At 46.9% G+C, this 14454-nt stretch overlaps 1 protein-coding gene across 4 annotated transcripts; it reads left to right on the forward strand.

The window, feature by feature from the left end:
• Positions 1 to 30: 30 nt before the first annotated feature.
• Positions 31 to 12261, forward strand: ZYX (zyxin). 4 transcript variants are annotated; one of them, XM_082075899.1, is made up of 11 exons: positions 31 to 190; positions 1249 to 1451; positions 3832 to 4092; positions 7086 to 7276; positions 8311 to 8403; positions 8701 to 9201; positions 9502 to 9643; positions 9728 to 9897; positions 10050 to 10228; positions 10490 to 10610; positions 11032 to 12261. In XM_082075899.1, exons 3-11 carry the CDS (start codon positions 3843 to 3845, stop codon positions 11140 to 11142), a joined length of 1758 nt encoding a protein of 585 aa, XP_081932025.1. In that variant the 5' UTR covers positions 31 to 190; positions 1249 to 1451; positions 3832 to 3842; the 3' UTR covers positions 11143 to 12261. The 4 variants fall into 4 exon arrangements, with proteins under 4 accessions (XP_081932025.1, XP_081932027.1, XP_081932024.1 ...); XM_082075898.1 differs by lacking the exon at positions 1249 to 1451 and having other exon boundaries at positions 78 to 190; XM_082075900.1 differs by lacking the exons at positions 31 to 190; positions 1249 to 1451 and adding an exon at positions 345 to 423.
• Positions 12262 to 14454: the final 2193 nt, after the last annotated feature.

Consider the following 14454-nt stretch of genomic DNA (forward strand, 5'->3'; position numbering starts at 1 on the left):
GCGAGTTGGTAGAAAGCGTTTGCGCTCAGCAGCTCCCCCATCTTTCATTTCTGCTTCCTTTCGCGGCAGGCAGGCAGGCAGGCGGATAGAGACAGCCGGCTGTGCAGAGGCAGGGGAGCTCAGTCCCGCCATCTCCAGCACTGGGAGCTGCATTTCCTCCTCTCCCTTCTCCCGAGTCTCGTTTCCAGAGGTAAGTATCTTTTCTTAGCTTAGGGAAAAAGCTTTTGTCTGCAGCCCTGGGGCTGATGTTGAGCAAGTAGGGGTGTGTGTCCGTGTCAGGGAGTGCGGGTTTCCTGCCGCTCCCGCCGGGAGGGTTGCTCGCCTCGTACGAAGTCTCTCGGTCTCTGCGGTTAATCTACGGTCGTGTCTCGTGGGGTTTTTTGCCCTTCAGCCAAAGAGAGGTTCACGTGTGTGTGTATTCTGGTGAGTTTTCCTCCCTCCCGGTGAAATGGAGGCAGCTAAACCATCCCGTATAGCTCCAGTAGTGGGAAAGGAGGGGGTGTTGCCTGGTTTTACTCAGGACAAGCTTTCTTTTGTGTGTACGGATGAGTGAAACATCTATAGAGCCTTTTTCCAGATGTGCTCGAGAGAGAGGGATCCGGGGCTCTTTGTGCATGAAATGTATTTCATGTATTAGTTTCTGTCTCTCTGGAAGTGCCCTGAGAAAGCGAAGATGCAAGTACTTGCAAAGTCGTAAAGCTTCCTAAAGTTTTAAATATGTTTGCATAGCTTTTTGGAATTTTTCCTCTCCCAGTCCCCACCCTGCACAAGGAGGAGGCAAGCTAAGCAAATGTGAGACAAGTTTTTTAGCTCTGAATTGTCTCCCTCCCCCAGACTAGTTGTTTTAAGGCTCTACCTTGCATGGCTGATAGGACTTTGCTCTCTTTGAAGCCTTGCTAACTTTGGGCCAGGCTGGGAAAACTTTCCGGAATTGGCCTGTATCGAAGGATAAAAATAAGCATAACTCCTAAACCTGTCTAATCCATTCACTTTGTATCCTGGGTTTTTTTTATTTGTTTTGTGTTGGCTTTTTTGTATTATCTTTCATGATTATTTTTTTTTTCCCCCTGTAGTTCTCCTTCTGACCCCCCCTTGGTTGGGCAGAAGTTGGCAAATAGGGGAAGTACAGATAGGTGTGTCAGACTACAGTGCTGGGCTAGCTTTTATGGGGGCTCCTTGTGAAGCTGAAGACAAGCTGCTTTCTACCAACAGAAGTAAAAAATAACATTCATCTCTCCGCCTCCTCAGGTTTCTCCTCTTTTTGCTACTGTAGAAAAGGAGCTGAGCTTTTGAAAATGGTGTCTTGGGGTCAAAGAACTGGAAACTGGGTGCATAGGAGGTGGCAGACTCACCATGGGATCTTCTGAGAGGTGACCCTGCTGCTGAGAGAGGTGTCACTTGGATCTGTCCTACTACTTCTTGCTCTCTGTTAGACAGAAACAGTGTATGAGGTAATTAAGTATCTTAACCGCGTGCTTTAGTGGCGTTTTTCTTCATAGCTCCATGTGAGCCATCTTAAATTCTGTTACAGCAGACAGAAAAATCACTCCCCTCAGGGAAAATGTGAGGACGAGATGATTTGAGATTAGGTCTGCTGGTGTGACACTCCCTTTCCGATAGCTTTTACAATTGGTGCCACAGGGTTTACATAAGCTGTGTGTTTCTAGTACAGCTTAGATGGTATTGGCAATGCTGCAGGGCTGATGGGAGACCTCTCTGCAAGGCCAGTCTTTCTCTGCCTCTTTGCTCTTTGTGGGGGTGGACCAATAAACAGAACTGAGGATGAAAAGGGTAGCTGCTGGATGAAGGCAATGCTGAGTAGAAAGGGCCTTTAAGTGCAATGTAGCATACCAGGAAATGTGCTGCTTTGGGTTAAAGTGGATAGCAGATGCTGGTAGCCAAGCCGACACGTTTTTGTGAAGCAGCTGATGTCCCAAGACTGTCTCTGTGTTGACTACCCCCAGTATGGATCATGGTCAAAAGGGACATTGTCACTGTGGTGTTCTACTCATAATTCTGTTAATTCTGGTGGAAATACTACCAAGTGGTTCATTAAACCATAGCAAAACAGTGGAGCGTAAGGCAGAAGTCTCTAAAGAAGGCTTGGGGGTCTTTTTAGTATCTTCTGTAGCCTGGTGGGAAGCTGCAAGCTGGAAGGAGTTGGTCAGACTTGCAAGTGTGTCCTATAATTCTGAGGAACTGAGGACAGAACTTGCTAGTTGCTCCTCTGCCTTGGCCCTTTCCCAGTATGGCTTTTTGGTGGCTGCTGCTGCTGCTCACTGTTGCAGCCTCTTCCTCCTTTTGAAAAGCCCAGAAGAGTTCTTCAAGGTGCATGCAGCTCATCAGGCCTACACAAAGAGAACAAAAAGTGCAGCAGCATGGACTTAACAATTGTGTTGTCACATGCTTATGACCTGAAGAAGTTGTTACAGGTTACTTATATATGATATAAACATTATGATGTCTTGCTGTACTGCACTGAATTGTGGGAGTGCTTAGAACTGTGCATGCAGGTCTTACCAGCAGCAATGGGTGTATTAGTGTTGGGCATATGTTTGTGGCACCAGGCCTATCTGTCCCAGCAGCTGTTATTGTCTGTGTGAGAAAAGCTGGCAGTGTGTAGGGGTTCTGATTGGAACAAGCCAACTCGAAAAGCTGGCACAGGGCCCCTGTGATGGTGGAAGTGCTGTTGTACTGTGGTGTTAGAAGAACTAGAGGCATGCCAGGCTTTACGACAAAGCATCTGGCTTAATGGAGATTTCTATGGCGGATGAGATTTCTGGGCTAGATTGCAAGACTCAGGGAATCCTGGAACTGTTGCTCTCATGAGATCTGTGGCTCTGGAAATGGCCAACTTGGAGGGGCTATTCCTTGGCTGTTCAAGAAAGGAGGGAGAGAAGAGGGTTCATGTGCCTGCATGCTGCGAGCAGAGCGCTTGCCCCCTCCCAGCCCCCAGGCTGGCCTTAGGCAGGGCAGGGCCGCGGCTGCACTGCCCAGAGGAGCCCCTGCTGCGGACGCCCCCGGGGTCGGATGGCGGGGGAGCGCCGGCCGGCAGCCGCCGAGCGCTTCCTGGCAGGGGCGGAGCAGGCGCCGGCGCAGCCGATGAGGGGTGGCGGGAGCGGCTGTCACCTTCGCCAGGGCCAGGAAGGAGAGCAAGAGGAGGTGAGATCCAGGAGAGCAGGTATCTGTGCCCGGGTATGTGACACCAGGGAGCTCCTCATCCCCCCTGGTCTTCCTCTGCTGCAGCTGCCTGTGCTCCTCTGGCATGCAGAGGCCTGGAGGTAAAGGATAGAAGATGGCAGTGGGTGTGCTGGGGTTGAGGGAGGGGGAGTGAAGGGGGACATTCGTTGGGCTGTGACAAGCTGTGGTCAGGAGGAGCTGGCTGGCATTATCGAGTAAGTGGGAGAGTGGAAATGCTAATTCCAATTCTAGAAGAGTGCGTACAGGAGCACCCTCCTTAGGGTGTGTGTGGCTTGGTATGTGTAGTGGATAACACTCATTCTGGTGGACTGCTGCTGTCCTCTCCAGCATGAGTGCGTTGCAGTGTTCTTGTGCAGCAAAGAGCTTGGTTTTCTCCCTGACAAGAGCCCCTTTGCAATTAATGCCCTACTAAGTTGAAGTGATGAAGTGTGCTGGCTCATTTGAGCTGTCTGCAGTTTCTTTTCCTCCTTTCTCCTGTGGTGGTCCTGGAAGTGCTCTGTGTTCTCCTTGGGCCCCTCAGCCTGGACTTAAACTTCTGTATCTCTCTGTTTCACATGTCACTCTCTATTAATTTCTATGCTGGCCCAAGGCTGACTTCATACAGGCTTTTTCCATCTTCTCTCCTGCCAGGTGCTGAGAAGATGGCTTCCCCAGGTGCCCCAGGGACCCGTATGACATCTACAGTCAGTATCAACATTTCTACTCCTTCCTTTTACAACCCGCAGAAGAAGTTTGCACCTGTGGTTGCCCCTAAACCCAAGGTGAACCCCTTCAAGGCTGGGGGTGTGTCAGAGTCGTCACTGCCGCCACCTCCTGAAGCTGACAGCCAGCGTGCTCTGATAGGGAAGGTGGGGGAGATTCCATCAGCGTCCATGTCCCTGCAGGCAGAAGGTAGGTGAGGGCTGGCATGGCAGATGTGAATGTGTGGTTCTAAATTTTCAGGGTATGAGATCTGTAACTGGTCTAAAAATGAGAACAGGAGTATAATGGCTGTAAGTGAGGGATGCTTTTGCTCTAGAGGCAGGCAGGTTCCAGAATGAGATAAAACAATTGTGAAGGGATCTCAAAGTACATAGTATCTCCATTAGGAAAGGAGGTGGGAAGACAATCCTGCATTGCACTGATGCTGGAGGGATGCAATGGATTTTTCATAGTATTCCCCAAGTGCATAACTCTGTTACTGCAGCGAGTTTCTGGCCAGTATGTCTGAGAGCAAATGTGTTGCTGTGAAGTTGATCCTGATGGTGATGAATCTTGCTATTCTCCTTGTTGATTCATCTCTGCTCAATCTGGTTCTCTCTGAATGTAAAGATCCTTCTTGTGGATTCTGCAATTGCCATCTTTGCTGCTGGAGAAAGGGAAGAAGAAATAATTGTGTGAAAAAATGGTGGAAGCTATCATAAGCAGGAAGTAAGATGTAAGAGTTGTGCAGCTTGTAGAGTTTTATACTTTTTCCTAGTGGGTTGGGTTTGTTTTCCTGTGTAAAGTGACTTCTTGCTTCATGTGGTTTTCTTTTTGTCTTTTATTTTTTTTTTAAATTTCCTGTGGTGGTGAGGTGTGTTTTTGTTTCCTTATTGGTTGGTTGGTTTTGTGTCCTCAAAGAAGCAGAAGCTTCATGGTTGAGTGGCTCCCTAGTTGGATTTGATCAGCATGGGGCCACCAGAAATTTCCCTAGGGACCTCTTGATAGTGCTTGATGCTTCATATTATCCCAAGGTGCTATCAGGATGCACCTCGGTCAGGATATGTGTGTTCAGAGAATGCTAACTGCTGTTTTAAATTTCTGTCCTTTCACTGTCTAGCATAGACTATGCAACACTGATTTGTAAGTTAGTATGCTAAATTAGTGGGCAGCTGACCTGATGGCAGGAAGGCTGGTTCTGTGCTCAGAGGAGACAATTTTTTTTTCCCATTTCTGAAGTCACAAGGACCTTAGCATGTTGGTGCTTTTGTCTCCTAGAATTGTAGCAGCTAACTCTGGTGACCTTTTTGTCATATGTTGTTGGCTGGAATCTTGTGTCTGTAATCAAAGGACCCCTGGTTTTGGATTTTAGGCTTTATGATTTTCTGCTGTAGTTGTGTGAATTAGGGATGTACCTGTTGGAAGGTCTCAAACTGACACAAATATATTACCTGAAGTACAAAAGTAGACAGATGTATGTTAAAAATTATTTTTCACTATACATTGTGAGTGAAGGATGGCATGTTGCTTGTTCCACTTCTCCCTTACTTACAAAGCTTGTCAGGGAGCAATTAGCTTGACAGAAAAATTAGCAGAAGAACCATTTGGCTTAAGCTGCTGTGTCACCATCAAGTGAAGGCTGCCAGCAAGACATCTGAAGTACAGATGAACCACCAAAACTCTGTTATGAGAGAAATGCATCTGATTTGATTCTTCTCTGATGCATCTCTTCAATCCTTATCTCCCTTTCTTTTTTACTCCCCAAACAAATAGTAGTATAACATAAAGCCATAACAATTGGTCTCTTTGTCTTAAATGGCAGAGTGGCTCAGTTAGTATTGCTGTAGGATTGTCATATTTTGTGCCGATCATTCTATAAATCTGGTATACTAACTTTGTGGGGAACTTTATTTTTTGTATGAATAATTCATAGAACAGGCTTTCAGTGCATCTGAAAAAATGTGACAGCAAATCAGGGCTTCATTTCTGCAATGTTCTTTATCATTTCAATAAACAAGAAGACAAACATATACAAAGTTGATCCCAAACTGCAGTTTCAAAGAAAAAATACTGGTATATTGTTACTTCCCCTCCCAAGCAGAATTTCTGTGACACAAGAAGTCTTGGAAGAGGTGCTGCATACCAGTGCAGTTTATGCATTCCACTGGATAATAAGATTTCAGCTTTCATTTTCTGAAAGGGCAGTATCATGTCCCTGAGGTTACAGTGAGGAGTCCTTATAAAGTCTGTCGACAACAGCTGGATATAAAGATAAAACACGGAGTAGCAGGAGTGAAAAACATGGTCTTTCACCCTGCTGCTGCCTGGGGCTAGCTAGGAAGAGAGGTGGGTGTCCAGAAGAAGGGATGTGGAAGTTATCCCTCCTTGTCTTCAGTGTTCCTTGCTGCTTGGATGATAAGAGAACAACTTCTCCCGTACATGTTGAAGGAAAGAGAATTTGCATTTATTTGACTGTGGTGTAATGTCTCTTTTGCCATGTTCCAAATCTTCAGCAGATATGAACAGGCAGAAGCAATGGGGTTTTCTTCTAGGAGACTAAAACACTCTTGTGCTTTTCAGCTTGCTTAAAAGGGTCCTGAAAAATATTTCATGTCCTAATCTCCACTGGGTATGAGGACGTTATAGCCTCCAAAAGGAAAGCTGTTTCAATTACCCAGAAAAATAAAGCAGTTTTGAAGATTCCTCATATGCATAAGGGTTGGTTCGACTTGCTTTTCTTCCCCTGCTTGTTTCTTGTAGTGCTCACTAGCCAGCTGCAAGGCGCCATCTTATTTTCCTGTAATAATGCAGGTTCTTCAGGGTCCTGGGTTGTCTGCTGGCATTTCTTCTAATGCTGCTCGGTATTCAGCAATCTGAACCATTTACTGGCAAGAGAAGCATATGCTAGGGACCAAACAATGAGAGAAAGAGTGGGAAAGGGCAGAGGAGGACCTGCTTCCCCATCATACAGTGACTATTCTCAGTGACTAATTCAAGCAGCTACTGAGGAAAGTTTATATGATGGCAAATAGCTTTGGACAAGGTAAAAGCTAGCCTGTGGAGTTCTGTTGTCTTTGATGGATGCTGGGGTCCCCTGAGTACTGGGGAACTATTTCCTGTAATACCTTCAAGACCCCTCCTGGGGTTTGTACTGGCAAAGAGTAAGGAATTATCCAAACTTGCTTTTATTTTCATCCCCATAGAGCTGCCGCTACCACCTCCTCCCCCACCTGGAGAGGATGCAAGTTTCTCCTCAAACTGCGCATTTCCCCCACCCCCACCGCCCTTTGAAGAGCCATTTCCACCAGCACCAGAAGAAGTTTTTCCTTCTCCCCCTTCTCCTCCTCCACCAATGTTTGATGAAGAGCCCGTGAGCAAGGTACCCGCCCCACAGGTGAGTGAGGTCAAGGGAAGTATAGTTTCTTGTCATGCTCTGTGACTTGGGATAGCTTCTTGCCACTCTCTGAACTCAGCAGCAGGAAGCTCTCAGATCTGGGAAAGCAGAAAATGACTCCACCCCATGGACCAGCATAGTTTAGGGTCAACTGGCTGGGCTGCAGGCTCTGTAGATGAAGGACCTGGAGTTCCTGGTGGACAGTGAATTGAATGTGAGCCAGCAATGAATCCTGGTGGCAACAAAGACCAACCACATGCTGGGCTGCACTCACAAGAGCGTAGTTGGCAGGACAAGGGTGATGATTATTCCTCTCTTCAGTGCTAGTGAGGCTGCACCTTGGAGGACTGTTTCCAGTTGGGATCCTCAGTATAATAACCCTAGAGGACTACTGAAACAGATGCAATCCAGCAAAGAATCATAGCAATCATTGGGGACTGGAGCACATGGTATGAGAGTTGTTTGTTCAGCCTGCGGAAGGCCAAGGCAGGGATCTCACTGCAGTGTGCAATACCTAAAGGAGGACTGGAGAGAAGACAGATTCTTCTTGCTGAGACACAACAAGAGAATGAGACACAATGGACACAAATTGCAGCAAGGGAAATTTCTATTGGACAGAAGAAAAACCTGTTCCCCTCCAGGGGTGGCTCAACGCTGGCACAGGTGCCCAAGAGAGGCTGGGGAATCTGCATTCTTGGGGATGTTCAGAAATCACCTGGACAAGGCCCTGAGCAACCTGGTCTATCTTGGGACCTAACCCTGCTGTGAGCAGGATGTTGGACTAGAGACTTCCAGATGTCTTTTCCCACCTATATCTGTCTGTTTCTTTGGGCTGTGCATTTTCCCACTATTTGTAGACCTTCGAGACCATGCCATGTTCATCCTCAGCAACTTGCTACCCCTCTCAAAGCAAGGAGTATATCTGTACCACAGTCTAAAGTGTCAAAATCTGCTGTTGTAAGAGGATATACTCAGTTCTCTGGCTGTTCCTGTAATGTGCTCTGCTCCCTCTTTCCTCATGGATGGTGGTATAGGTACGTGGCAAGATGAGCAGCATTGATCTTGAGATTGACTCACTGTCCATAATGTTGGATGACATGGAGAAGAATGACCCCTTCAAATCCAGGGTGAGCTTCCCAGAATGTTGCAGGTGGAAGGAGAGATGCCTGGTTTACTGAACAGATGTAGTGAGAAGGGTGCTACTGAAGATTAAAATGTCTGGATAAACCATAGCATGACAGTGTACATGAAGGACCAGAAAGCATAGATCTTGCACCTTGTCAGGACTGCTAAATACGTAACAGTGTGGGAACTGTGAGCATTGTGGGTCTGGGATAGCTGTTGATTAACTGCTATAGAGAGCATATTTTCTCTTCTACCTTGCTGATGACATGCCTGTTTTTCTCCACTGCTTCCCTTTACAGATATTCCCAGGATCCACAGGTTTTCTGGAGAAACCATTGGCCTCAGAAGCCCGTGTAGAAATACCACCTGCACCCAAAGATACTCCTCGTAGCTTTCCTTCCAAGTTCACTCCAAAGCCAAGCGGAAGCTTATCTTTCAAGCCCCCTGGAGTGGATTTGACCCCCACCCCAATGCCATGGGCAGCCCCACAGCAACGCAAGGAACCGCTAGCACCTGTTCCTTCCTCTCTCCCTCCTGCTCAGCCTACCCCTAAATTCACCCCACCTCATGTTTCTGGCTCTCCTAAGTCTGTGTCCAAATCAGGTGCCAGTGTTCCCATGGTTCACTCAAACTCTACAAGACATCCTGCCTCCCTTCAGACTCAGTTCACAGCAACTTCACCTTTAGGTTCCTCCTCTCGGCCACAGCCTCCCAATTTCACCAATACTCAGCAGAGGGAAAGACCCCAAGTGCAAGAGAAGCCACATCCCACAGAACAACCTGCTGCTGCAAAAGACACGGTAAGGGATAGAGCCATGGGAGCAGTGTCTTCGGGTGTCAGTGGAAGTGATGTTAGAGGATGAGGACGGAGGGTCTGTCCCAGGCTAGGGGAAGCTGTTACCCATCTGAAAGAGAGACATAACTAGAGATAGTGGTAGAGAGGGATAGGACTTTATGTAAAGGTGGAAAGAAGCAAGCACAGTGGATATCAGATTGTTCTCTAGAGAGAAGAAAGAAAGGTGAGAGGTTTATTAGGGACAGGCTGGGAAGGAGTCAGTCTATATGTGTCCCTTGAGATTGAATGTTTCCTCTTCCTGCAGCACAGACCCACAGGCTCCAGTGCAGATCCACCTAGGGGAAATTCCTGTCTGACCATGAAGGAGGTAGAAGAGCTGGAGAAGTTGACCCAGAGACTAATGAAGGATATGGAGCATCCGCCCCCAGCAGAGGCTGCTACTTCTGGTGTGTTTCCTCAGTGGACAACAGTAGGACTAGAATTGTGGTGTGCTTTCATCTCTGCTAATCTCTTTCTTCGTCCATTGACAGATCTCTGTGGCTTCTGCCGGAAACCCCTCTCACGAACCCAGCCAGCTGTGAGGGCCCTGGACTGCCTTTTCCATGTAGAATGCTTTACCTGCTTCAAATGTGAGAAACAGCTGCAGGGGCAGCAGTTCTACAATGTGGATGAAAAGCCATTCTGCGAGGAATGTTATGCTGTGAGTCACTAGGATGAAAGCTGCTGGACAGAGCTAAGCTTGCTGTGATTGCTCTGTCTTACTTTCCTTCTTCTATCTTGCCTGTCTGTGGTGTAGCCTCCCAGGGGTGGAAGGTTGGATTAATGTGTCTTACTTGTTTCCTTTGGGTTCAGGGGACTTTGGAAAAGTGCAGCGTATGCAAACAGACCATCACAGACCGGATGCTGAAAGCTACTGGTAACTCATACCATCCTCAGTGCTTCACCTGTGTGATGTGCCATACACCTCTTGAGGGGGCCTCTTTTATTGTGGACCAGGCCAACCAGCCTCACTGTGTGGATGACTATCACAGGTATGGAGAGAGCACATGTGGTGTCTGAAAGGAGGCAGATTCCCACACATCTGCTTAATGTTGCTGCAGTATTGGATTTGGGTTGCCTATGCGATGTGTTGGACATGAAGTTAAAAATGAGTCAGCAATTAAGGTCTTTTCCCACCTAAATTTTCTGATTTATTGTTCCTCTGCTGCTAATACTATTGTATGGCAGTGCAAAATTTGCACTGAGGATCACCATGGTGGTCATTGTCTCCTCCATGTTTTTTTGTGTTGCAGGAAGTATGCTCCACGCTGCTCAGTCTGTAGTGAGCCTATCATGCCAGAGCCTGGAAAGGATGAGACAGTGCGTGTGGTAGCATTGGAGAAAAATTTCCACATGAAATGTTACAAGTGTGAGGTAAGTCTGGTGGCCCCACTCCTTGTATCTCTCCCATGCTCATCATCAGCAACTGGGCACCTTTGTTGTCTATCTTGACCAAACACTAACATTGTGTTGGATGAATCTGGAGCATTTTTGAAGCAGGTTCAGAAATAGATGGGACATTCGCAGACCACAGGTCCATGAACAAGGACTGTGCAGGGTTGTAGTCTCTAATGTCCCTGATACAGCTTCCCTGTATACTGGAGGAACATGCTGCAATCACAGAAGGGGCTTGCTCTTCCCTCAAAATAGTGTTTCCCATGAGCACCATCAGAGACAGAGCAGTGGGCTGTGAGCCATTATCTTGATCTGGTGGGGCATTTCCTGCATCCTTGAATGCATTTACCCTGCTGTTGGCTGTCATTGAGCTCCTTCCCTCTTTTCTTTCCCTGTTTAGGACTGTGGGAAGCCCTTGTCTATTGAGGCAGACGAGAATGGGTGCTTTCCACTGGATGGGCATGTGCTGTGTATCAAATGTCACACCATTCGTGCCAAAACGGCACGCTGAGGAACTTGGAGTGGGCATACCCTTGAGACTCCTGCACTCAGTAATTTTCCTCTCCCCACCATTGTCTTGTCCCTCTGCCTGACAAGGCAGATTGCTACCAATGGAGACTACGCCAGCGCAGTTCTTTACTCATGTAGGATTCACGGCTCCTATACTTCACTCTGCACACCCACCAAGAAGGGACTTCTTTACCTATCACCACTTCCTGGCCACAGTGTATTCCAGGCTGGGGCCTGTAATCAAGATGAGTGCACAATCTCTGTTCCCTCAAGACTCTGGAGGGGAAAGACCAGGCCTCCACCACTGCCTGGTAGAAGTAGCAAGAATGGCCTGGTGGCAGGTGCTAAGAAGGGCTGAACTTTTTTCTGTTCCATGGAGCCAAGAATGATGATTTGACCTTAGAAGGTTAAGCTTCCATTTCAGCACCAGATCTGTCTTCATTTGGATTTTTTGTTTGTTTGTTTGTTTTCTTGTGCCACCTCATTATAAGGGTGTCTTCCCTTGCCCCCTCCTTCACTCCTGGATTAGAGTGTGGAGGCAGAACATACTGGGAATCTGTTATTTTTGCTGGAAAAAGCTAATCTACTACAGCTTTTCTGTCTCTAATGGATTTTACTGGCTATCTAGTAACTTCTTTTTCCTTAGCCAGATTAAACTGTCGAAGTTTGGAATCCTACTCTGTATCTGAGTTTGGAATCCTACTCTGTATCTGAGTTTGGAAACTTTTTTCAAAAACTTTTTCCCCTCCCCAAACTGAATTGTTTCCCAGTGTGGGTTGTGGACAGCCAAGCTGGGCACCAGAGTAGCAAAGCAGTCCAAAGAATGCATGTTTACAAATAAAGACTGTCATAAGGATGGGCAGCACATGATGAGGATGTGTCTCGGTGTGGGGATGAAGATTCAGCAGACTGAGGAACATCTCCCTATTCCAGTCAGGATTCTTTCACTGCTGTTATTCAAAGCTGCAGTGTAATTGCAATATACGGTCTGGCTCCTGAGTGCTGCTGCACTGAGCCCCATTTCCTGGACTAGAAACTCTCAGCCTGAGCAAACCTTTTGAATAGCTACACCATCCAACCACTTTGCATTCAATAAAACGTTCTGGGTTTTTTCCATTAACATGTGTCTGCTGTATTTGTTCAACTACCTATAAGAATTGCTGTCTTAGGCAGCAGAGAATGTATAGTTGCTACTCCAGCTAGCCTCCAGGGATAAGGAGTCTGAAAATGGCCTCTCTCCACTTCTTGGTCTCTTTTTCACAATGTTCAGTTTCCTAATTTTCTGTTCCTAAAGAGTAGCTCTCATTTAAAGCAGTGGAAGACTGCATTGCAGTTCAGCAAGATTGTAGTCTACTTGATGTGTCACTGGGAGGTGAGTTATTACAATCCACTTGTATCAGATTGAAATAAGGCAGAACAGGCACATTGACCACTTCAATTGTTGCTACTCAAAAAGTGTTTGTGCTTGATGTTTATGGTTTTAAGCCTGTCACTGTCTTGGTCACTGCAGGTGAAACTCCTCTTGTGGTAAGCATCAATACTCCTGCTCTTCAAAGACATAAAAGCTACTGTTGTTCTCTTGGTAGTTTTGGGGAAATCTTTAATGACTCTGCAAATTGATCCAGTAAATGCTTTGAGCTTTCCCATAGGATGAGCAAATAATAAACAAATTGTACATTTGCTTTCTTTTTCTTTCCTTATCTGTGTTCTTGATGGTTTGTAGGCATTGTTTTGAGTGGCTGTTTCTAGATAATGTGATTAAAAGCTCCTGCTCACAAACACTAAGTAACCCAAAGGAGAGAAACAATAATGGGGGGGAGAAGCATGCTAACCCAGCTCCTCCCAGAGTTATCAGAGGATAATAGCCCTGCTGTCTGGGTGTGAAACCTGTCCAGTGGTGTCAATGGGAAGGCCACTCTGCATCACCTTGCAGATTAAGGGGGTGATAGTACCTCTGAGGGGCATGGTGTGCAGGGGAAGAACATCTGAGGACTGAACAACACTTGTTATGGGATGTGCAGGGGCAGGATCAAAGGCAAGAAAATGGAGTGATCAAGGAGAGGAAGCAGCATGGGAAAACTGGGGGGAAAGTGCACAAAATGGCCTAGCTACGTGTATGTAGTACATGTGTGGCCACACAGTACACGTGTGTCATCAGCCCAGTCTGTCCTGTCTTCTTACTAAACTCAATTTTTATTTTTTTTCCCTGTGTGAAGGGGCTGTGTTCTGTGCATGTCGAGTCTAAGTGCTAGCAACTGGAAAATTTGGGTGCACACATATTGTGTATGTGTATGTCCATGTGTAACCACTAGCAAAGATTGAGTCAGAGAGACTTGAGAGCCATGAGGTGGCCAGGCTATGAGTCTGGCCAGAGGCTGGAAAGAACAGTCTGAAAGCTGGTAGAGTTCCCAGAAGGTCCAAGCCAGCTATTCTTGGGTCTGAAAGTCATCTACTGGTAAGCCTGGACTAGCTACCAGAGAACAGTTTTTTACATGTTTGTGAGGTGACTGGGAGACCAGGGAATCCCAGGGTCAGCTGCTGGCTAATTACTGCATGGGCTTACAGAATCACAGAACAGCCGGGGTTGGAAGAGACCTCTGGAGATCGTCTAGTTCAACATACCTGCTACAGCAGGTTCACCTAGAGTAGATCACACAGGAATGTGTCCAGGTGAGTTTTGAATGTCTCCAGAGAAGGAGATTCCACAACCTCTCTGGGCAGCCTGTCCAGTGCTCTGTCACCCTCAAAGAAGTTTCTCCTCATATTCAGGTGGAACCTCCTGTACTGGTGCATGGGGTTGTTCCTCCCTAGATGCATGACCCTACACTTGCCTTTGTAAGTAGCTTCCTGGTTCCTGTGGCTGCCAGCCTCCAGGACTCCTATATCCTAGTGCCAGCAACTGAGGAGAGTAGCTCAAGCTCCAGATGGTGGAGCCAGCTACTGGAGCGCTGGTCTTAAACACTAGAGGGAGCCATAGTATATATGTAAATGTTTCCTGCTAAGAGGTTCATCCTGATGAGCCAGAGGAGGCATTAGGATCAGGCTCTATATGCTGTGCTTGCATGACTGCTGTGTCTTCTGCCTCAGGCCAGTCATGTACAGTGTGTGTGTATATATATATATATATATATATATAAACTTGCATATATTATATACATGTATATTTTGTGTGTTTGAAGTGCCTATTGGAAATACATGCGCAGGCTTGCTGCTGGCTGTACCTGATGACATGGAACTGAGCAGCCTCTTCTCTATCAGGCCATCTGATTCAGCAGCTCCTAACAGTTGAAGTTAGAAGGGACCTCCCTGCTCC

This window comes from Streptopelia decaocto (genome assembly GCF_964273445.1).
Source record: "Streptopelia decaocto genome assembly, chromosome: 1".
Lineage (NCBI taxonomy): Eukaryota > Metazoa > Chordata > Aves > Columbiformes > Columbidae > Streptopelia > Streptopelia decaocto.

Excerpts from the sequence above, each read along its gene's own strand:
- ZYX (XM_082075899.1), top strand. The coding sequence starts at position 3,843 with ATGGCTTCCCCAGGTGCCCCAGGGACCCGTATGACATCTACAGTCAGT. Across the intron at positions 9,202-9,501 it reads CTGCTGCTGCAAAAGACACG|CACAGACCCACAGGCTCCAG; the intron begins GTAAGGGATAGA and ends CTCTTCCTGCAG. Across the intron at positions 10,229-10,489 it reads TGTGTGGATGACTATCACAG|GAAGTATGCTCCACGCTGCT; the intron begins GTATGGAGAGAG and ends TTTGTGTTGCAG.